The sequence below is a fragment of the Trematomus bernacchii genome, unplaced genomic scaffold, assembly GCF_902827165.1.
Source record: "Trematomus bernacchii unplaced genomic scaffold, fTreBer1.1, whole genome shotgun sequence".
NCBI classification, from domain to species: domain Eukaryota; kingdom Metazoa; phylum Chordata; class Actinopteri; order Perciformes; family Nototheniidae; genus Trematomus; species Trematomus bernacchii.
Window position 1 is genome coordinate 8498235 of NW_022987641.1, and position 24555 is coordinate 8522789.

Below are 24555 nucleotides of genomic sequence, written 5' to 3' on the forward strand. Positions count from 1 at the left end.
TCTTATATCTATTTTTATCAAAAAACTGCAAATTGTAGGTTTGATCACAATGTGACCTTTTATTGACCTTAGTTGCCCTCATGTAGTTCCTATTTTTGTGTGAAAGAACTGATTAGTATTTGACAGTAATGTTTGTGTAATATGATACTAACACAGTATTATCTTTTAATATCATGTTTTATTATAGGTTTGCGCTAAGCATAATGAATAAAATTAACTACTGAGGCTACAGTCCAGTCTTTCATAGCTGCATGCAAATGTTTGCTAGCCAAATGAACGCATCCCTTGCAGGGGCGGTTTAAATCTTCTCATTGGCTGAAGCACATGTCACTTTCAAGTATATTGCACAATGATTGGCCACTGTTAACCACGTTTCTCTTTCCTCATTCGTGATAGGTTCTTTCCAACGTCAATCAAATGCCTGCGTATGCCGTTGCGTGCCTAGAACGTCTGATGGATGAGACCAACGGTCCCAGGAAGCAGCTTTGCTTATTCCTTATTTTATAGCGATAAAGACAGGGAATATACGGCATTTTGAGGTCAGCGGGAACAAATAATGGAGTAAAATAAAGTAAAGAATTATGTCAGGTTAGCTTGCCGTCAACGTCAGGATTTCTGTTATGATTTGGCGTTGATTTCGGTGTTGTTTACTGTGCTGAGAGTTCCTCTGGAGGGATAACTGGAGCCTAATATTAGGCAGAAAATACACATTATATTTCTCTTATATCGAGGGGTGGCGGCCAGCCGATAGTTAACTCTGGAGCCGGAAACGGAGGTAAGTCAACACATTTACCGCAGAATGCTCCCTATATATGTATGCTGTATATAATATAGCGGACAAATAGCTAGCTAACACAACACAGCAACAAAATGTCGTATTTCTGTATATAACATGAATAGTATCTAGTAGTATGTCGAGTGTGTTGCGAGCAGTTAACCAACGTTACATGTAGTAAAAGCCCTAGTTAAAATCAGTGGTGTAATGTAACTAAGTCTACATTTACTCAAGTACTGTACCTAAGTAAAACCTATAGGTACTTGTACTTTACTTGAGTATCTTCAAATTATGCTACTTTATACTTTACTTAACACATTATATTATACTATTATAGGTTAAGCTAAACAATAGTGTATAAAGTCATTCAAATAAACCCCACTTTTACCAAGTGCAGCATTGAAGTGATGAAGACATAAATGCAACAATAAGTCTTATACAAATAATTTAAACATATCTGGTGCTTGAAATGGCTTTTTTTCACAACTAGTACTTTTACTTTTGGTAGTTTTTTAATGCTAATACTTTTTTACTTTTACTGAACTACAATTTAGAACGGACTTTTACTTGTAACTGAGTACTTCTTCTATTGTAGTATTCCTACTTTTACTTAAGCAAATAATTTGTACTTGTTCCATCTCTGGTTAAAATTACTACAAAATGTAATAGCACATAATATGTTTCATAGCCTAATATAGTGCATAATACATATTCGCATAGTCCCTCAAGAAATGTTAGTTCAATATCCCTTTGCATTTTTTATGTAGTTAATGACTACTGAAACTACAATACATGTTGTTTACTATTGCTTTTTTCTGTAATTGAACCTCTTTAAACACCAAATTCTCTCTGAATATAAGTTAAATTATTTTTTAGTAGGGTATTTGTTTAGTTTATGTATAACCTGTGAGTTGTGGCCACTTTTTTAAACAATCACATTTTTAGCTGGTATGTCATTTGTATCAATTATACTTTGTTATAATTTACCATCACAGGTACATTAACAATTCATCTTTTTTTTTTTTTTTACAAAAGAGTTTGAAGTAGCTTTAGTTAAACAAACTAGATCTGTCTCTTTGGTAGCTTAGCTGTAGTTTGACTTCCTCCAGTGTAAAGTCATTGGTAGCTTTATTATTATTATTTCAATATTTCAATAATCGTCCTAACAAGAAGACCCTACTGCATGTGTAGCTTGTTTATGGCTGCCTTAATGATGATAATACTGTTCTTTTGGACATTTATTTCCAAATTTGCAGCATATCCTGAAGTGTATATATCAGCCAAGTACTGGATAAATATACGACATATAAGATGACTCTGCATAATGAATTTATTTTTGTGTGTGTGAGCCCCATTCCTCTCCCTGGCATCATGACTGAGCCCTTTCATTCAGAGTGGGATAGGTTTCCTGTCCACCCACTTACAGTACTTTAAGGGTGGAGTGTGTTTCCATACACACACCATTTTACACATATTCAGTTAGATGAAGAAACACTATGTACACTATAAGCTTGTTGTAAACTCTATTGGTAGATCACAGTTTTGGCAGGTTGTCCACTCATTAGGCTGCATGCTTATTTTCCATGTATGGTGTAGTGTTGTTTGTTTAGCTAGGGGAAGGATCTGTTTCACCTCGAGCCAAACTGAATTCCTCAGTCTTAAGGCATTTTCCACTTAGACGGGGAAACAAGCAAAAGGCATCCATGACCTCATATGTACACAATTGATTTCAATTGTTCAATATCCCTGAAGCAAATTGATAGACATTAGAATGAGGGATTTTATAATACTTAAATTGAATGCATTGATGAAATACAAGATGTTTTATCCAATACAAGTGGTTATTCCGATTTAATAGCCTTTAACCGTCATTCGATCTCTACAGACCAAGTACAAACTATTTAAAAGCTCTAAACAATTGAAAAAAAAGAAATCAACACATGTACAAACACTTAACAAGTTAATGTGCGTACTAAGTGACTGAATGTGAAGTACCATGTCAACTCCATGAATGGAGAGAGGTTACCTATCTGGTGAATCCTTTGAGACGTATAGATGTGGGCTGTGTAAAGTTGTGGCGTGGTGTAATATTAGAGGAAGTGATATAGGGTTTGAACAACCATACATGTCAGAAACTGCTGTTTTCAGCCTCTCCAATATTGAGATTAGCTGCTTTCCTTTTAAAGACAAAGGATGGACATTGGCATTTATAGACATACAAATAATCAGCACATAAATCAATGAATTGTAGTTGCGGCACAATATGTAAAGCTACATAATTGATGTGCATCTTCTCAGAAAAGTTACATCACATGGGGCTTACATGGTCTATCTGAGACCACAAAAACTGAATTAATACTACTTAAACATTCTCTTTTTTTGGTTGGTCCTAACTGGGGTCCCCATTTACACTGAGTTTCCTGGTGTTGCACTCAGGTAAATCTGTACAGGTCTTTGTATCTCAGATCCCTTTTTTCTCGTGTCCTGTTTTTTTTACTTAAACCTTCCAATTCGCAGCAGTGAGTGATTCATAGATTTTTCTCAGAATTCCGGAAGTGTCTTGTTGTTGCAGGGTTGTTGGGCCTGTGACTAGAAGAAACATGGCTCCTATCTCTGAGCTGCTGGGCTGTTTAATCTCTGTGAGAGCTAATCCGGCCCATTCATACTGACTGATGGCGTATTGGTGACACATACCCCCTCTTCCTGTCCCAAAACTCTTTTCCCTTTTGTTGCAGTCCTCCACCTCACTGCTATGTGTGTGTTTTTAAGTCATTTCCAATACATTCACAAAGTCAAGCATTGATAAGTGCTGTTCTGCTGTGACGCAAATGATTGGTGGGCCTCCTCAGGTGACTTTGGTTTGTAAAGATCTGTGGAGATGTCACTGATTAGTTCCTGGAATGAAAGCCTGCAGACCACGAGGCATCGAGCACATGTTCTGATCTGGGGTCAGAATATTATTTCAGTACCAGGGACCATAGCTGCACTCTTTGAAATGCAAACATGGAGCACACTTGTTTGTCTTGTACACTGAAGGGAAAAGTAAAGCACTAGATAATTTTTCATGAGTCTTGGAGACTTCATTAACATTATATTTCAAAAAAGGCACTCAATCAATTTGTCATACATGGAACATCTGTTTTAACACTTTTCAAAACCTAAAATAACTGGTTGTAGACGGGTCTAGTGAAAGATACTTTTTAAATGCAATAAAGTAAGAGAAGTAGTCAGCATTTTGGAGCATAATAGATAATAAAAGTCACAATTTCCACTTTGATTTCACCATTGTTTTTAGTTTTGATGGTTGTCCGTTCTGGACTACTCTGACCGTAATGATAGGACACATGCTTAAAGTCCTCCAGGGCTAATTGTCTCTCTCGTAGGTTAAATATATTTTGTCAAAGACTGAATTGATGGTACAATGAACCCCAGAAACTAACAGACACTGGACTGATGTTGTTTCCTTCTAATGTTTCACAGGAGGGTGTGGCCATGACAGGAGAGACTGCAGCTACCCTTCCCATGAGCAACCACACCCGGGAGAGGGTGACTGTGGCCAAGCTGACCCTGGAGAACTTCTACAGCACCCTGCTCTCCCAGCACGAGGAGCGGGAGATGAGGTGAAGCTGCTGCAGATTTCCTCACTCACTTTTCCTCTTGGCGTTAATTGTTAGCTCTAACCTGCCTTGTATGACCTTTACCATACTTCCTGAGCCCCTCACCTCAGTTCCTCTCTGCGTGTAAATGTAGCTGTTGTTTGAAGCATTGAATGTCACTCCATCTGCTGAAAAGGAAACAATGCAGGGCGCTTCATCTCAGGTGTGAGCACAACTCGTATTACCTGAGAGCTGATCTGTAGACCAGGTGACATGCTTTGGTTCTTAGCAACTTTCCGTTTAAACCTCTGCATAATATGTGATTGACACAGGAGTATTTTTTTGAACATCTGACCATCTTATCCCTCCTTGTCTCTCACAATATGTTTTTGTCTTACCAAATATCTTTGCTTCAATATATATTTATGGCATTAGGGCTTTTAAAAACCAAATCGCTCAAAGAAGAAGAAAAAATGAATACAAATAATAATATATTCATCCGGTGAATCACAACTTTGGGATTTTAGCCTTTGCAGACCATTTACATGCACAAAATCCTATATAACACACTACAGGAAAGGGAACACCCCCCAAAAGCATAAAAGGACCTATAAAGACAATGGGTACAATTCAATACGATAGAATAACACTTACTTTTTTTAGTTTATACTTTATATAAGTCTGACATGTTGTAGAACAGTAGCTCCATTTGCAACATCAACAAGGGCATCTATTTAGACATTAAACGATCCAAGGAAATCATACATTTACCATACTAATACAATCACTGAAGACAAATACTGTATGTACAAGATCCTGTTTGCAGCCCTGTTTGTAAAACATGTTTTCCTTTTATAGGCAGAAGAAGCTGGAGAAGGCCATGGACGATGAGGGTTTGCCAGATGAGGAGGTACAGTACGATTTGTTTTCTCGCCTACAGACCTCAACATGTCACAGAATTCTTTTAAAATGTATTCTCTCACAATCTTTGTGTCTTTTTCGTGCAGAAAGTAATGCGGCGCTCACAGCACGCCCGTAAGGAGACTGAGTTCTTGCGACTGAAGAGGACGAGACTCGGCTTGGATGACTTTGAGTCTCTCAAAGTTATCGGGCGGGGAGCTTTTGGAGAGGTACATACAAAAAAAAGCCTAGGTCCTTGTGAGTTTTAATTGTGTATGTGTCCACTTTGGCACAATCGTCTGTGTTTTTTTTATCACAACTTTATACATTTTCTATTTGAACTTTCCTCCTTATTATTTACCTTGAAAATAATCCAATTTTTATTCACATTTCTGATGAATTTACTGCCATCTCCTTCAGGTCCGTTTGGTGCAGAAAAAAGACACGGGGCACATTTACGCCATGAAGATTTTGAGAAAAGCAGACATGCTGGAAAAAGAACAGGTGAAGTGTTTGTCAGCACCGCAGTTCTTGATAATCCTTAAACATACTTTATATGTCTTTATATTTTGTTTTCGGTGTGTTACGTTGCTGTCTCTCTGCAGGTCGCTCATATCCGGGCAGAGCGGGATATTCTGGTGGAGGCTGACGGAGCCTGGGTGGTAAAGATGTTCTACAGCTTCCAGGACAAGAGGAACCTCTACCTCATCATGGAGTTCCTTCCTGGAGGTTTGCACTCAGAGTTACTACAGGGAACTTATATTATATATAATGCCTCTTATGACCTACATATCAAAAGAGACCTCCAGCATGAACATTAATTTATTTTTAGTTATGCTAGTTGCCATTTGGTCTGATAAAATAAAATCTTCCAGGATCACAAGAACAGTGAGACCAAAGGGACTGAGACGGTACTGCTTTAAAAAAAAATCAACAAATGAAAGTTCCTCATCGTAAATAAAAGATTGGTTTGTTTTTCCCTCGCTATTATGTTCTTCTTAGCACGTTCACTCTTCTATGTTGTGTTTTCTCGTATTTATTTCTTATTTTTTTCAACTTTATTTGACAGTTAAATTGTAGGGGCAGACTGGAAAACGGGTAGATGGGTTTATGACATTTATTAAACTGGATACATTACAGTATACAGCTACTCTGTGACATAACTCTGTGTTAGACATGAGCCAGACAGACATGTTGTGTATTATAATGTAGTTGTGACCTCTGACCTTGCTGCCAGGCGACATGATGACCCTGCTGATGAAGAAGGACACTCTGTCTGAAGAGGCCACACAGTTCTACATCGCAGAGACGGTTCTGGCCATCGACTCCATCCACCAGCTGGGCTTCATCCACAGAGACATCAAACCAGACAACCTGCTGCTGGACTCCAGGGTGAGGCAGGCACACACACACACACACACACACACACACACACACACACACACACACACACACACACACACACACACACACACACACACACACACACACACACACACACACACACACACACACACACACACACACACACACACACACACACACACACACACACACACACACACACACACACACACACACACACACACACACACACACACACACACACACACACACACACACACACACACACACACACACACACACACACACACACACACACACACACACACACACACTTCTCAAAGGTGTATTTTCTCACAGGGACACGTGAAGCTGTCAGATTTTGGCCTGTGTACGGGACTGAAGAAGGCTCATCGCACTGAATTCTACAGGAACCTGACGCACAACCCGCCCAGCGATTTCTGTGAGTCACAAATTTGATTTTCACAATAAAAGCCAAACAATATAGAAACCAGATCAAAAGTGGACCCAAGAAAGAGACTGCTTTAGTCCACAACATGTAACTGAATACATAATCACTTTTCATCTCTTCACCTTTTTGCAGCCTTTCAAAATATGAACTCCAAGAGGAAAGCAGAAACCTGGAAGAAGAACCGGAGGCAGCTGGTAAGACTTTGGCATTTTACTGAATGAAACAAGCACGTGCTCATAGCCTATTTTACCTTTCTTCGTAAATACAGAAGTGTTTGAATTGAGACACAGCATAAGGAAGAAGGAATTGTGCACTTACCTGATGCAACATGCAGAAAGAGAAAAAAAAATCACAGATGTTGCTTCATGGTTTCTGCAGAAATGTGCACAGTAGCCTCAAAATTATGGCTAAGAATCTTTAAAAGTCTTAGAAATGTTAAAGGTCCCATGTCATGGCCATTTCTACTGATCATAATTCCATTGTTGAGGTATACTCAAATAGATTTATACTGTGCAATGTTCCAAAATCTCATTGGTTTCTCATACAGCATCTCTGTATAGTATGTGTATTCACTCTCTGTCCTAAACGGCTTGTTGGAGCTCCTGCCCCCCCTCTCTATGAGCCCAGTGGCCGTCTGCGAGACACAGCGAAACCCAGCCCGAACACACACACACACCCGCAGCCTGGCTGGGAGTTTGAGATTGAGTGTGTGTGAGGAAGTCCGCGGATTGGTCAATTTGGACCAATCCGCGGACTTAACGTAACGGCTCCGCGGACGTAACGTAATGGCTCCACGGATTGGTCCATTTTGACCAATCCACGGAGGGGTCGTCGTTACGTCACTTAGTTCCAGGAAGAAAAAAATTGAAAAGGAAAATCTCCAACGAGGTGTTCTGGGACAGGTATTTTCTGTGTTAGAGTTTTACTCGCTACAGGGTGTACTTTGAGGGTTTGTGACTTTGCAGACCTTTTACATACATAAAAACCTTCATAACACACAAGGGGACGGGTAATAACCGGAAAAGCATGACATGGGACCTTTAAGCAATGAGAAGGAGTTGATGATCTGACCTTGCATTTGAAAATAATTGGTCAAATATATTTAAAAATTATGAGTTAAACCAGTTTTAAATCTAGCTTGCCTTGGCTGTATGGAACATCTTTGACTGTCCAGTATTACCATCTTGTTTTTGATCATTTTTAAAACAAATGCCAACCCTTCTTTGTTTCTGTGTGACTTTCAGGCTTATTCTACCGTGGGAACACCAGACTACATTGCCCCGGAGGTATTCCTGCAGACGGGATACAACAAGCTGTGTGACTGGTGGTCTCTGGGGGTCATCATGTACGAAATGCTCATCGGTAAGCATGCTTTTTCCTGTGTGGTGAAATAAAATTCATTTGGAAAAGAAAATCACAGATGTTTTGCACAATTGTGTAGATGAGTTTACAGATATTTAGCACACTGTACAGGCCACACTTGCACACATTTGCAAAGTATTTTTACAAATATTTTACCAGTTGCTCTGTAGATTGACACATGGATAAACGTGCTGTTATTAGGTGTCTTCTGCAGCTGGTATTGCTCTATCAGCAGCATTTTATATTTAAATTGTTCTAATTGTTGTGTTCAGGTTACCCCCCCTTCTGCTCTGAGACGCCGCAGGAGACGTACAGGAAGGTGATGAACTGGAAGGAAACGCTCGTCTTCCCGCCTGAAGTCCCCATCTCCGAGAGGGCCAAAGACTTGATATTAAAGTAAGTAAAGATATATTTGTATTCACTCACATGAAGGCCACATCAGACAGCAGTCTGGACAGAGCAAAATGACCCAGATGCTGTGACATCATCAGTGTGCTCCTTGTGTGTTACAGGTATTGCACTGATCCTGAAAACAGGGTTGGAGCTGTGAGTGTGGAGGAGATCAAAAGTCATCAGTTCTTTGAGTCGGTGGACTGGGAGCACATCAGGTACATAAACACTTTCACAAAAAAAACATCCTACACACGTTGAACAGATGAGAAGTATAGCAAAACTTTCTGTGCAGTTTTCCTTTGATTTCTGTAGTCTTTCCTCATGGATTTTCCCACCAAACCTGATGCATATGGTTGACACATTCATAAATGTACACTGATTCTGGGGGCAAAAACTAAAACTATAAATACAACTTTATTTGTAGGCTATACCACTTTTCGAAAAGCTTTACACATTAGGATAAGAGTTAGACAATACAGACTCAGACAATCAACAGGGATACAGGAACATGCTGGAACATTTCCCAGAACTCCAGAGGACAAAGGAAGTAGAACAAATATGAAATAACCCAGGGAAAAACTGCATTTTAAGAAAAGCTTACCAGCTGTTTCAAAAACACAAGCAGTTACAAGAGCTTCAACGCTCAAACGTCTCACGCACAGACTGAAGCGGTTGTTGATCACTTGTGGCCCCTTTTGGCCAGTTAAGAGCCATGAAGTCAGCAGAGAATACCGTGCATAACACAGATGAAACCAGCAATATTATATAGTCTGGAAAAAGACTCTTCTTGCATGATAGATAATACTGCTAATGCACAAAGCAGTTTCAGGAAAATTCAGAGTGTTCGAATGTGTATGATTTAAAACTGTATGTGTTCTTCCTCTTCCTGTTGCCTCCTCAGGGAGCGGCCAGCAGCCATCTCCATTGAAATCAAGAGCATCGACGACACTTCGAACTTTGACGACTTCCCTGAATCGGACATCCTTCAGCCGGGTTAGTCTTATAAAATATTCTGCTTGCATTGAGATATATTATTGCGGAACATAAGCCTAGAGTCACATTCAGACAGAGGAAGGCCATAGATGAGTAATGCCAGATGATTGAAACAATGATTTTTCTTATTATTATTGTAATAGCTTTAACATGCCTTTTCATTTACATTATATAATCTGTGTTGGCCATGATACCTTCATTTTGACGCCATAATAACGCCTGCTTTTGTCATGTGTTGATTGACAGCTAATGCAACGGAGCCGGACTTTAAGTCGAAGGATTGGGTGTTCCTGAACTACACATACAAGCGCTTCGAGGGTCTGACTCAGCGAGGCACCATCCCCACATACATGAAGGCAGGGAAGGCCTGACAGAGCTGTGGAGCAGGAACAGACGTTTACGGACACAGGGTCGGGCCCCGGAGCCCCGCTGCTGCTGAAGGCTCTTGGCCTCTCAGAATACATTTAACCCTTATCACAACTTATTTAGGTCTGCTTCAAGAACGACAAGAGCTCGGAAACGAAGGAGCGTTACCGCATTACCTCGGTTGTTTATATATCGTATACACGTGCCGTCTTTAGCCATAGCTCTCAGGCCAGCTCCATAACTAGGACTTTAAAATCAGCGTCCCTGCATGTACCTGCAGCATATTGCTTCTGGAGAGGCGACTTACTGCCAAAAGGGAATATTGGGAATGAGGATTGAGTACAAATCATTTGCACAGTTTCTACACTGGTGTCTAAATTAGCTCTGATGCAAACGTAATGTATCATACTGAAGACTCTACTAAAACAGGCCCCCTTCACTTCCTGTCTGTGGATTTTAAACGAAAGTTGTAGGACGATTTCTAGATATTTGGCTCACTCTGCTTCATATTTCAGAGTTACTCAAACTAAAACAGATATCATCTATTTTTAAAAAGTGTAAAAAAAAGATTTACTGACTGTCGGAAGCATCATGTTTTGGGAGAAAAGCTTCGGAAACCGCAGCATCATGTGAGACAACTTCTGCTGATCCTGGTAGTGCTACTTAGCAAAATACTATCCCAAATTGAAGGGATAGAAAATATAAACGAATGAGGGAGTTCAATTAAAGTTAAAACCCTGCTGGATCCGTCATGCTGATTGAATCATATACATGCCAATCTAAGTGCAGAGTGTGTCAGCTGTGTTGTTTTTCAGATCAGGTCTAACGCTAATGATTACTTCCCCAGATTTAATTCTAATAACTTACCTCTCAGATGGCAAAACGTGCAAAGTGCCTTTTTAAAAAGCTGATAAATATTTAACCAGATGTCTTGCAATGTTATCATAGATGAATCAGAAGGTATGAACTAGTATTATAAACTAATGAAGCTATTAAAAGGGGAGGAACATTTGAAAAAGGGCCTGTATAGAAAGACTTGTATTGGTTATATGAGTAAACAAGGGGCTCATAAAAACAGTGCACCTCTGAGAAACTAAATTAGAATATTGGTGGGTATCTTAGACAAGTATACTTTGTTAATTTTGAATAAAGTATCCAATTACTGTATTTAATGTTACCTTTTCCCCCGCGCCCTAAAAGCTTAATGTCAGGCATGTCTTACTCACAGCGCTAAAAATAGTTACCAAATAACTATTCACATGTAGCTGTGGCTTATTGCACTTAACTTACACTACCTTTTAAAACGAGAACACCTTTCCAAGAGTGCTACACTTGGGGATGGAATAAATTGCCATTACTATTTCTACACTGTAGAAAGATGAGTGAGCAGAGTGTCAATAGCTATTAATGTACATACAGGGACAGGAAATATAGACTGTAGACACCACAGGGCTCCCGTACTGAACCGATCGTGGTGCTATTTCTGAGGAATTGATAGAGAAAGTAAGTGGTTTTTCAGTCTGATAGATTAGAGGAGTGTGTGATAACACCGTCTGTTGATATTATTTGTTATGTTTAACTCATTTATCCAGGTAGTCCGGTTACAAATAGCCAATAACCCATAATAAAGATTTAGAGCTGCATTGTCGCTAGTAGAAACAACATAAGCAGTGTGCAAATTAGGAATGGCCAATGTGTTAAATCTTAATTATTTATAATGTTTTATGTTTGTTTAAAATGAGATGTGTTAATATTCAGTGTATTTAAATTGGATGATTTCTATATCACCCTAAAATGGGGGAACTTTACAATTGTAAAAATGGTATACAATTGTTGCAGCGTGGAGACGTTTCAAAAAAAGTTCCTACACTTCCCATAATGCAACTTGATAGCAGCTTTTATTATACAGAAGAATTAATTGAACTGTTTTGATGGAAAATCCGTCGAGTGCCCCTTTAATTACAAACAGAAAATGTCAAGAAACACAAACTTAAACAATCTGCCATAATACAAATCCAAAAGTATCATTGTAACCCAAATACCATGCTGCAGTGATGATGTCATTCTGTAGTCCAACCCACAGTTACCCTAAAGTTAGCATCGCCCTGATTCCCGTGACAAAAGCTAATGGGTTATTTCCATTAGATTCTGTACCATTACATAAAATAATCTCTAAAGTGTATGATACTTACACATAATCTTTACATAAACACTACCTTTTTGGAGTAATAAGCTAACATTAGGCTATGAAGGAACTACAGCATTGTCACTTGACTATGTCACCACCTAAGCTAAAGGTGGCTAATGTTCAGCGTGATGATGTTTAGTAGTCTTATTAGGACACTTGGAAGCTTACAAATTCAACAGTGGGGGGTGTCGTTATGTATTTATGTTGAGGTTAGAAAGGTTAGTCTCTTAAGTTTGTGTTAAGAAAGTGAAGTTTAATAAATTCTGGGTTTCAGGACTCGATTCTGCAGCATCTATTCAAATCAATGCTAAGACTAGGACAGATGCATGATGGGGGATTTTGTTGATGGCTGCTGCTGATTGGCGGGTATGTCTATTGGTTGTATCCTTTATATAGAGTGGCAAAGTCACGCCCATCTACTTCCGCCCCATGGGACCTTATTTCGGAAAAATAATGTATTGAAGTCAATGGAGAGAGAAAACGTATCTTTCGATCGCGTTTGAATTGTGCCACGAATTACACATATGATGTTTGTCAATCTTAAAAAATAATTTCCATGTCAAAAAAGTCACAGTTTGTCGTAAAACTGTTGAAATATAAGACTATGAAAAATACGTAACTAGAAAGACTACAAATCCCAGAGTCGCGTAAGTGATGTCACAATTGTTTTCCTCCACTAAGATCTAAGATCAGCGCCATATAGATATAATCTATCTATATGGCGCTGGCTAAGATAAGATAACTTTAACAAGATGCCTGTGTGCTTAGTACCAGGTTGTTATTATACCAGCAATGGGTCTTGCTCGTTCTTTCGCTTCCCGTCTGATGAAAGGACCAGGAGTACTCTGGATCATGCTAGCTAGTAGCTAGCACGTTAGTTAGCATTACAGCCTTGTCATTTTTATTAGCCTTAACATGAAGTAACATGAAGTAACCCAAAATGTTAAACAGTAAGAGTAGTAGTCATATTTCGTGAACCCTTTGAAGAGTACTGTCACCGGTGTGATTATTCTATAATACACAATTTAAGCCCGGGGGAGAAATGCTAACGCTAACGCTAGCGATCTTCTCTACTTCATGCTATCTGCACAAATGGTTGACATTAAACATTAAAACGACCAGGCAGTTCAGAGAGAATCAAAGGAAGGCAGGCAGGCAGGCAGCTTTGCATGACATTCTTCAGGACGTGTTTCATTGTGGTGATAGTGAGGATAGTCAATCGTTTTGTTGACAAGACAGTAGTGACGGCCATCTTGGTGACGTGTGTTGTTGACCAGAGATGTAGTTCATTGAGCGTTTCACACAAACAAATGTGTTACTTCACAGTTTTATGACACATTTTTTTTTTTTTACTTGCAAAATTATCTTTTAAATTGACAAACATCATATGTGTAATTCGTGGCACAATTCAAACGGGATCGAAAGATAATCTTTCTCTCTCCATTGACTTCAATACATAATTTTTCCGAAATAAGGTCCCATGGAGGTCCACCGGAAGGGGAGGGACTTCGCCACTCTATATACAGTCTATGGTTAACTTGTATCACTGTAAAGCACTGATACAAAATGCTGTATTGAAAACCAAACAGTTACATGAGAAACTGTGACTGTTTGGGACATTTTCATGAATGACATAAAGTCGTGCTATTTGTTGTGAGGTGATGTGTAACTTAGTTCAATGTCAAACTCATGTCCTGTGTTGCAATAGAGAAATTATTACTTTTTTTTTTCAAAAGTAGATAAAAAGAATACTGCATTTGGCATTCATGCAATTCTATAAACGTTCAAAATGACTTGAAATCCATTGTGTCATTTTTCTTCAATGGGAGCTAAATTATAATGAATTGAGTACAAGAACATTTCACTTTTATCACACGTTAAGCAATTAAATATTATAATAATATATCCCCTGCCAGTCTAACCCCTCCTTAGGCCAGGACCATGTTGTGAGAGGTATTTTGTGTAATGCTGTGTGCATACTGTTGTAGACACTTGAAGGAAACTATCTGTGGAATTAAGGAAATGTTCATTAATATATTAAATATTTCAGTCGTCTTGGTTTCTTAGTTTTTGGGGGGAAGGGGAGCAGGTCTTTCATCTTTGTTTTCTCTATATCTCTGCACTGTTGATTAAATAAAAAGGCAAATATGGAAAGAATAATTGGAATAGATGAGTAAGAGATAAATGGGGTTAGCACTGAGAACACTAGAGGGAGCTCTCCTGCAGATCAGGACTCACAGCTCTCCAAGATTTATTTGTAAAAAATGACATTAAATTAACCGACATTTATTTCAATCTTGGAGGGGGTTCGCGGTGTTTCCGGCTCGGTAATGTGCACGGTGACCGGGGACCATGGATGTATAATAAACATCATACGGGTCTTTAAAAACGGGTCAAAGAGCGAACCGTGGGCACGTGTCCATCGCATTATATAATATATAGGTCAACACGTTTCTAGATGGCACGTAGCCTTCTGTCTTATGTAAAGTCTCGTGCAAATGCCTTGAATTACATTTATGTAGGTGAGGGCCAAAGATCGTCAACTTCAAGTGATGCGTCACTGAGTGTTTTTTTTCAGGGAAAGGAGGACACCATTAATAAATATAAACTGCACTGTGTACTTCTTTCTTTTATTCCCTTTTCACATATATTGTTACAGACTTCCCAAAATATGATCCTGCACTTCTTCTTCTTTTTTTTTTAAATTGTGTCTACCTGAAATGAGGGCAGAGTGAGACCTCCTACCTGTCACTGCTGTTTTAGGGGGTCTTTGCAATTTGTCTGGACATCAAACTGCCCGATGGATAAATGCGATTTAACCATCGTCGTCACTGCACTGCTGTTTGCCCATCCACTGACAATTATCATATGTGATACAAACTGGTAGAACAAAGTGTTCCCTGTAGCCAAAATGCAAAAAACGTACATATTCACCTGTTTGTTAGTATGCATAAGTGGGGTAGGTAATTCACTTCAGAAACACTTATTGTTATATTCCATGGAATGCTCTTAACATCCCGATAGCAATGAATATATCAAATGCTTTGACAATAAATACATACGAAAATGTCATCTGTGGAAGCCATGGCGCTGTAAAAAGCTAGACCAATTATTTTCACCGGCCCGGCTAAAATAACTGGATGGCCTACCTGCCTGTCAGCCTTCCATCTGTGCACAAACTGTCATGTACGCGTTCGTGTGTGTTGGAGGTGGGGCTTGGAGGAAGTCTGAAGGAAGGTGCAGATTTTTTTCGGCTGCGTACTTTCAAATTCTAGCACACTCGAGCTGGTTTCTCCATTCTTACCTACCTACCTTTAAGTCAAATAAAAAAACTCGTTAAAAAGTATGCGAAGACAATTTAGTAGCAGAACATTTTCTTATGTGGCACACAATATTCCATCTCACCCAACTCCATACCATCATATTCAGGTCCAAGTTGCTGCTTCACGGTGAAATTAATATGGAGGCTCCCCTATGCAGTGAACCCAGGTGGACAAGTGAGGGCTGTTCCGTGTTTCCGTGAAGACCAGTATCGCTCACGTTTCTGCCCCCACCTCCCTTACAGGCGAGGGGAGGAGAAAAATGAAGTGAATTATAAAAACGACTTCCACCTCTCCACTGTAACTACTACAGCCGGTGACTCTGCATGCGGCCGCAGCCTCCACCGGGCGCACTGGGCACACCGGCTTCAGTCTGCGGCATGTCGGCCGGCGGCTGCGACGGGGCGGCGGACCGGCGAGCAGGTAGGAGCCCCGGGACAGAACCGACTACTGCTGCGTTAAGGGAGTCTGCTTCTTAACTGTGACTGAGGGAGGCTTTTTGTAGCTCTTTGGCTAGAAGAATAAACCAAAACAGACTACGACTACTAACTACTACTACTACTAACTAGGCTACTAGGCTACTACTACTACTACTACTACTTCCAGAGTCTTCTGAACTCCAGTTCATGCGACTGCTCGGCTGTAAAGTTAGTTTAATGGCTGACAGAAAGCCGGTTGTTAAGAGTATGAATGCAATGTGTTGATAACTTATGTTGACATTAGTGGACCTGACGTTATTATGGTTGAGTAGCCTCAGCCTGGCTGTGGCCAAAACACCGACTCGCCCCCAGTGAAGGGCCGTGTTTTGTGTCGATTCGTGAGGGCTCAGTGTGTAATCATGTCAAAGCTAACTTTTACCCATTTCTTTAATAAAGTCAAAACTCATTATACTACTGCCATTTGTCCCTAAACCTGCCACTGTTTTTATAGGAGCTTAGCATGTCACGTGGTTTCACGAGGCTCCTCTCAGCTGCTGCCCAAAGTGGGTCAGTAGATCACTAGACTGCATCATGATCTGCATCAATAAGAGAAAACAAATATAAACTAGCTAAACAAAAAGTTGTCTGTCTTGCAATATTATCTGAATGAAATGTTATTACACAGAACATTTATTAGGATAGGATACTTGTAAGATAGGATACTTGTATGTTAACTTCAAGTGTTACACATCACTTTGATTTTCTTTGGTATCCTTGTCAATACTATAATCAAAGTGTATTTCACAATTATGTAAAAACATATTTTTTTATATTATCATTTAAAAAATACACATGCTATATGTAAATGTAAGAATTGAAAAATGTGCAAACAAATGTTGTTTCTGAAAATCTCGCCCCCCATTCGTCTCTTTTCCGAGACAAATGTCACATTGTAAAGTAAACTTGTCCGGAGAGGGAAGAAGGCCAGTGTTACAGCATTATATAAACGTTAGGTAAGACTAGAGCCCAGATCCCATTCAGCTCAAGTGCCTGTTAAACTTTAAACTCGAGCATAGCTGCGTGTGAGTGTTTTTGTGTGTGTGTGAGGGAGCAGGCTTTAAAGATCTCCCACAGTCAGACAATCATTCCTGAGTATGATATCAGCCTTTTAAAAATAATTACCACGAACCACTGCAAACACTTTGATGAGTCATCCTAATGTTAGCTCACAAAAAAGTTTGGATTTGAGGACTAAAAAGGTCTCAAATATTGATGGATCTTTTCAGGTTGTAAAAAAGTGCTACAATATCTTCAGTTGCAAAATATGACAAACATTAATATCGAGAATGCACAAACAGACTTGTACACATTGTCAATAATATAGTGAGCCTAAAACAAAGATATCTAGAATCTATAAAAGCAGAGACAAATACTTTTTATTAAAGTAGCAAAGACATTACTTTGTTCAAAGCATTTGCTACTTAATAAAACCAGGTTAACTAATCCTGATGAGCTCTTTTTATTCCCTACCCAACAAATAAAAGAGTTAATGGTGATTAACAAAAATAGTCTTTGTTAAGCTTTTGCCACTAAGCTCTGACGGCCCGTCCACACGGCGGCGCGCGTTGAAGCTTCAACGCTTCTTCCCATTCACTTTTAATGGGGTGACGTCACGCTTTGCCGAACTGCTTTGTGGTTCCGTCGCTTCGCGTTGCTCGCTTCAAAAGTTGAGAAAAGTTCAACTTTTGAAGCTTCGACGGAAGCGTCAGCCAATCAAATCATATGCCAGTACAAGCTCTAGCCAATCAAACCGCGTGCTTGTGTATCCGGGGTCGAGAGATTCATGTGATTGGTTGTTGGTCGAGTTTCAGACACGCCCACCGGCAAGCTTCAACGCACGCTGCCGTGTGGACGCTGCGTGAAGGTTGTTGTTTCAGTGTCTCCTGACTAAGTTGCCTGTCTTCATATTTCAGATGTCTCTGCAGAGGAGGGCCGTGCCGGCTCCTCGCTGCCCGCCGTCGAGCTGCCAAGGAAACGGAAGGGAGATATGGAGGAGAGGTCAGGTCCGCATGTTGATATGTAATCATAAGTACTCCTTCCTGGTATAAAATAACCCACATTATGTCCTATCTTGCAGGCTTAGCATGGACTGTAAGATGGAAGATGACCTCAGCAGGTAAACAAGCTTCCTGGCATTCTTCACACACATTTGAAAAGAGAAAACTGGCTAAGAGTTTGATTTTTCATCCCTTTAATTGCAGATCTGAAGAAGAGGATCAGCAAGTCAAAATAAGATGCTTCAGGTATTTCTATTTTTACATCAAATGACTCTTTGCAAAAGTATTTTGTGGTTTGGATTGGTGTTATTTACAGTGTAATGTAAGAGCTTGTTCTTTTGTTCTTTATTAGGATCCCCATTAGCACTAGCATGAGCATTGGCTATTCTTCCTGGGGTCCTCACACACACAAAACATACATAAAACAAAACTACATACATAAAACAAAGCTGATAATTGAAACCATAATATAATTACACTTTGAAGTATATATTTCCCGCCAAAATGGATCCAGTTGGTACAAATGACTGATTTGTGACTGTTCCTACAGGGAACCTCACCGGCAGATAGAGAAGCGGCGTAGGGACAAAATGAACAACCTGATAGACGAGCTGTCGGCCATGATCCCCGCCTGTCAGCCAATGGCGCAGAAGCCGGACAAACTGACTGTGCTGCGGAAAGCTGTGCAACATCTGAAAGCCCTCAAAGGTAACTCTGAACCAGCCTGGGCATTTTAAATATCAGTGGCCTGTGTTACCCTCCATCTCAAAGTGAGTCTCTGGTGTGTTTTCAGTCGGGACCAGCAGCGCATTTGCAGACTCGACCAACATGCCCTCCATCCTGCCCCAGGACGACCTCAGGCAACTTCTGCTCAGGGTAGATCCTCGCGGACCCACAGAAAACAGTTTAGAAAGATTTCAACATAACATGCTGATGGAGACCAAACCTATCTATCTGTGAAATATCTCTATCTTTCTTTCTAGCAGGCTGCGGACGGCTTCATGTTAGTAGTAAGCTGTGACCGGGCTAAAATCCTCTTCATCTCCGAGTCTGTCTCCAAGATCCTCAACTTCAGCCTGGTATGTCGCACTTCAACATGATGAGCTATAAATACATATATGTCATTTGACTTGAATCATATGGTAAAAAAAAAAAGGGTACCACTTTACAATAAGACTACCCTTATAAAGGATTCATAAATGGTTTATAATTAGGTTATTAATTAGGTTGTGAACACTTTATTAATCATTAAGAACCATTTATAAACCAGTTCTAACAACATACATCAACACAGGCTCACTATTTGGCAAGATGACTAAGCCTTATATTGGCACTAGCTTACTTCGTCTTCTTCATCAGCTAACATCCTTGGTATCTGTTGTTCACCGAGTTGAATCTCCCACCATCCATCTTGATGTTTCTTGGCATCTCTTTATGACCATTTATTTATGAGTTACTAACATTTATAACTGCCAAAAGGGAGCCTTGTTGTAAAGTGTAAAACACATTCCCATTTATTTATGAGTTACTAACATTTATAACTGCCAAAAGGGAGCCTTATTGTAAAGTGTAAAACACATTCCCATGTATTAATGAGTTACTAACATTTATAACTGCCAAAAGGGAGCCTTATTGTAAAGTGTAAAACACATTCCCATTTATTAATGAGTTACTAACATTTATAACTGCCAAAAGGGAGCCTTGTTGTAAAGTGTAAAACACATTCCCATTTATTAATGAGTTACCACCTTTTCTAATAAGGCTTAGCAGTACAGATAAATGTGGGCTCACTATTTGGCAAGCAACCGGTCACAGTTGCCCTGTTTATCTCATGTCTTATAAAAGCTTATTAATGATTTATAAAGTGTTCACAACCTAATTAATAAACGATTTGTAAACCCTTTATAAGGGTAGTCTTATTGTAAAGTGGTACCAAAAGAAGAGTAAAAGCTTGAGTTATTTTTAATGAAAGGTTGTTCTAAGTAGATTTTTGTTAAAACATAATATTGTGTGTCTGTACATGTTATGTGTGCAAACTAAAGCACATGACACACTGTGTTGAAGCTCTAATAAAGACTTACTGAAACTTTAAATATTCAAAGCCAATTAAGGCCACCAACCTCTGAGCTCCTTTTCCTTTTTTTATATTCCGTTTGGCAGCCAGAACAATAGCCACACCTGCTCACCACATGTTTAGCTTTGATACGGATCATAAACAAAGAATGCAGATAAGGAGTTGCATCAGGATACATAATCAAACTGAAAATGCAACAAAAACTAAACTGGTAGCAGATGTCCTACAAAGATACAGAGATAGAAAATCACTACAAAGAGACAGGAAAAAACAAGCTTAACTACAACAAAATCTCAATGTATTGGGTTCACAGTTGGAGCTGACTGGGCAGAGCTTGTTTGATTTCATTCATCCCAAAGACATCAACAAGGTGAAGGAACAGCTGTCATCATGGGAGTATCCACAGGAACACATGATCGATGCTGCCAGTAAGTCTGTTTGCCCTGTAACGTCTAAGAAACTGTGAAATCTCCATCCAAGTCACGATCACGGTTACAGAGACATAATGTCAAAGGGAAATATGTCTCTGTGTGCGCAGCTGGGGTTCAGGTCCAGACGGATGCCCCCGTCAGGCCGACCCACTTGTCCTCTGGAGCTTGGAGATCCTTCTTCTGCCGGATGAAGCACAGCCGGGTGGCGGGGAAGCTGGAGGAAAAGCACCTGCTGCCCTGTACTGCTAAAAAGAAAGGTGGGTTCAGACCGGAATCCAGCCATCAGGGTTTAAACCAGACCTATCATAAATTGTCCTAAATCCTTTTTTTTCAAAATCTTTTTATTGTTTTTTTTGCAGACATGGCACTTTCAGCAGATTAAGTAAAGAAAGTAAAGAACATTTTGTCTTTTTAAAGGAAAGAAAAATACCCATTTTCACAGGCAATAATCCCACCTTTTTAACATATTTAATGACTTTTGTACCCCCAGACACCTCCAGATACTGCACCCTGCACTGCACTGGATACATGCGGAGCTGTCCGAGCAGCCAGCTGGATTCAGAGGGGGACGCTGAGAAGGAGACCACCAGCCTGAGCTGCCTGGTGATGCTGTGCCGGCCCCTCCCCCACGGCTCCCCCCAGCCTCCCAAACACATCAACGCCAAGCCCTCTGCGTTCGTTACCCGCTGTGCCATCGACGGGAAGTTCACGTTTGTAGAACAACAGTGAGTGACCCGATTCGACATTTGTAGAGGCTCATTTCTATTCACTTCCCATTTTCACTCGCACTGTTTTTGAAGCATCACAATCCTGAGAGATATGGAAAGTCAGAGTACTGATGTCCCCCTGTGTCCTCTCTCTGTCCCAGAGCCACCACAGTCATCGGTTATCTGCCGCAGGAAGTTCTCGGCACGTCGTGTTACGAGTACTTCCACCAGGACGACCTGCATCACCTCGCAGAGAAACACAGGCAAGGTGATGAAGCAAAGCAACACAGTTCATCTGATTCTATTGGAAAAATTGGAAAATGTGTTGTCGTGCAGACGTTCAAGATAATTGACCAACTTGTGTCCAATCTCTTGGCAGTTCTTCGAAGCAAAGAGAAGATTGAGACGCAGTGCTACAAGTTCAAAACGAAATACGGCTCCTATGTTTCCCTCCAGAGTCAGTGGTTTAGTTTCACAAACCCATGGACGAAAGAAGTTGAGTTTATCGTGTCTTCAAACAGGGTTATGTCGTAAGTAATGATACATTTATGAAGATAAGTGTTAACAACAATTTGGGTTTTAATCCTGATACAATCTACTTCTTTGACGCACTCATCATGATGCCAGAACAGCTTTATTCTTGGGTGTAACAGCATAAATACTCTTTTGCACCAGCAGGGGGCCCGGTCACATGAGAGATGAGGAGGCAGGCCGTCTGAAAGCTATGCAAGGTAATAAATACAGTGTATTCTGAGGATTCACAAAGGCTGTTATTTCTTTTTGTATGATTTTTAATAAAGTTTGGTTTTACTCTTTTCTTCTTCAGAGGAGGAGACGAAGCAAATACCCATAATTCCCAGCCTTTCCAATGGTGTGGGCACGATGATCTACGCAGGCAGCATAGGGACCCAAATTGCAAATGAACTCATCGACTCATACAGGTGCATTGTGTGTCCATATGTACACAAATGTTATGGAAATAGACGGTCCTGAGAGTCAAAACACATGCAACACATCACAAGCTAATGCAGAAACATCTTTACAAATGTAACATGTGAAATCATCAATGTGACCTATTGCAGTGATTGTAACTTGCGACGTTCAGGGATTTTATTCATTAGCAAACATCTAAACATTAGATATCAGCAATAATATCTGAATAATGCCAACACAAAATTCACTTAAAAAGAATGTAAATTACCTTAAATTCAGCGCATGTGTCATCACCGTAGGACTGCCTCACTATCTTGTAGGCCTTATGGAGAAATGTGTTAAAGATGTCATAAGTAAGTGGTTTTAGGTGTATATGTCAAATAGGAATAGGATATAAAAAAGTATATAATCTATATCAAGCTTAAAATAATATTTCTAATTCATTTAGAAACTATAAATACATATTTACAGTATATTATCTCCCGTTTTTAAGCAGGGTGAACTCCTCTCCATCCAGCGGAGCTTCCAGTCCGTTTGGCTCGACCAATGAGAAATGTCCCCTGGTGTCTCCACCAATCAGCACCAGTGTGAGTGTCCCCTTCATCACCACAGCACGTTCACTTGGAGGCATATTACACTTACAGTACTCACAGTCCTTAAACTTTCCCTCATCACCCTTCAGAGCCATGTTTTGTGTTTTATTGTTATATGTGTTACTGTCTGTGTTTAGCGGTATAAGCATGGCGAGATAGTTTGTATGGAAATATATGTTTACTTGTAATTGTAAGCTAATGTTGGTGCTGTGTAGTATTGATATCCAAATTATCAAAACTAGTATTTTATACATTGTATGAAGAAAATTAATCTGGACATGGGAAGTTATGATGAAAAATATATAAAAAAAAAAAAAAGAATTCAATATAAGAAGCGGTAACAATATATTTAAATCATAATTGTTCAAAAATAGATTGCATTCAAGGCAACTGCACACATTGCACTGGCATTGCACTACACACAAATGGACAAAATTAGTCAAATCTGTTTTTAAAAAAAACATATTTTCTTTTCTGAAAGAAGATATAAAAACGCTATAAATGTCAATACTGACCAGATCATAAACCAACTATGTTTGGCTGTTGTGTCTCGCCTTGATTACACACGTCATGGGAGACATGTCTTGTTTCAGGCGTCCAGCGGAGGGGGGGCAGCAAGCAGCTCATCACAGTCTGACTCCAGGACAGCAGCTGGCGCCAGCAGTGCGACTGCTGACAGTTCAGGTACTGTGAACAGGATTATGAAATATCCAATCTGAGGCGTTATCAGTTATTCTATACTTATACACAAAGAATAATAAGAAACTCGCACAACCTTCCCAAAGGTGTAAAGAACTCTTTCAGTCTTTGTACTGTTGACACCCCTCCTCAAACTGATTCAACAGTATAGAACAATCCAACATATGTGCAAATGCAGGTGTATGTTTTATGAAGTTTAAACAACCATTCCTAAATCCTTTCAAAAATAGCCTTGAGTATTCCAAGAACAGTTTTTTGTTGGGAAACCATGGCAGTGATTTTGGGTTTAGAGATCATTTCTAATTCTCCCACCCAAAATGTTTCAATGCTACTGTTTTAGAGTTTTCCTCCTGAAGAGTTGTGTCTTGGCTCTGTTTCACCAGGCGAGGTGTCCCAGCTGGACCTGGATGGCATGGTGGTGCCGGCGCTGAGCAGCTTCAGCAGCGACGAGGCAGCAATGGCCGTCATCATGAGTCTGCTGGAGACAGAGGTAAACGTGGGTCAATCGGGGGACTACGAGGACTTACACTGGCCTTTCTAAAGAGTGCACAGACTTTAAACTCTTACCAGCTGGGGGCCGTTTCCTGCTGGGAACCCTCAGCGGATGTTTTATTCTGCGACTGACTCGGATGACTACAGCTGACCTGCTGGAATTCTACCAAAGACTCCACCATGTACTAACAAGATTTAATGGGATTTATTGTTACTGTAATTACCTTGTTGGCCCCCTTTGTCTCTCACCTGGTTGTGAGGTTCAAGTGTCCCGGAGCATGTTGGGATTTAGGCTGGTGCCCTACGGGAATGAAAACGGGTTGTATCCGCATATTTCTCTTGCGTATAGCCCTTTTTGCCACACGACGCCATAACGAAACGATAGAAACAGACCCCGCAAACGACAACGGGTCCAAAGGTGGATAGATCTGGGAACGGAGC

General features: G+C 40.1%; 2 protein-coding genes across 8 annotated transcripts; both read left to right on the top strand.

Moving 5' to 3' along the window:
* The first annotated feature begins 456 nt into the window (after positions 1 to 456).
* Positions 457 to 12281, top strand: LOC117484972 (serine/threonine-protein kinase 38-like). The gene is made up of 14 exons (XM_034133504.1): positions 457 to 775; positions 4256 to 4395; positions 5230 to 5281; positions 5379 to 5501; positions 5692 to 5775; positions 5877 to 6000; positions 6509 to 6663; positions 6976 to 7078; positions 7220 to 7281; positions 8332 to 8449; positions 8722 to 8845; positions 8962 to 9057; positions 9744 to 9835; positions 10082 to 12281. The coding sequence occupies exons 2-14, from the start codon at positions 4268 to 4270 to the stop codon at positions 10204 to 10206; spliced, it is 1386 nt and encodes a 461-aa protein (XP_033989395.1). The 5' UTR covers positions 457 to 775; positions 4256 to 4267; the 3' UTR covers positions 10207 to 12281.
* A 3389-nt stretch (positions 12282 to 15670) lies between these two features.
* On the top strand, positions 15671 to 24555 carry LOC117485085 (aryl hydrocarbon receptor nuclear translocator-like protein 1). 7 transcript variants are annotated; one of them, XM_034133694.1, is made up of 17 exons: positions 15671 to 16132; positions 18102 to 18186; positions 18266 to 18304; positions 18390 to 18431; positions 18736 to 18893; positions 18979 to 19061; positions 19169 to 19264; positions 20573 to 20687; positions 20798 to 20947; positions 21181 to 21415; positions 21559 to 21665; positions 21777 to 21927; positions 22073 to 22128; positions 22224 to 22338; positions 22827 to 22917; positions 23517 to 23607; positions 24006 to 24555. In XM_034133694.1, exons 1-17 carry the CDS (start codon positions 16036 to 16038, stop codon positions 24161 to 24163), a joined length of 1869 nt encoding a protein of 622 aa, XP_033989585.1. In that variant the 5' UTR covers positions 15671 to 16035; the 3' UTR covers positions 24164 to 24555. The 7 variants fall into 7 exon arrangements, with proteins under 7 accessions (XP_033989585.1, XP_033989586.1, XP_033989587.1 ...); XM_034133695.1 differs by having other exon boundaries at positions 22227 to 22338; positions 22824 to 22917; XM_034133696.1 differs by having other exon boundaries at positions 22076 to 22128; positions 22227 to 22338; positions 22824 to 22917.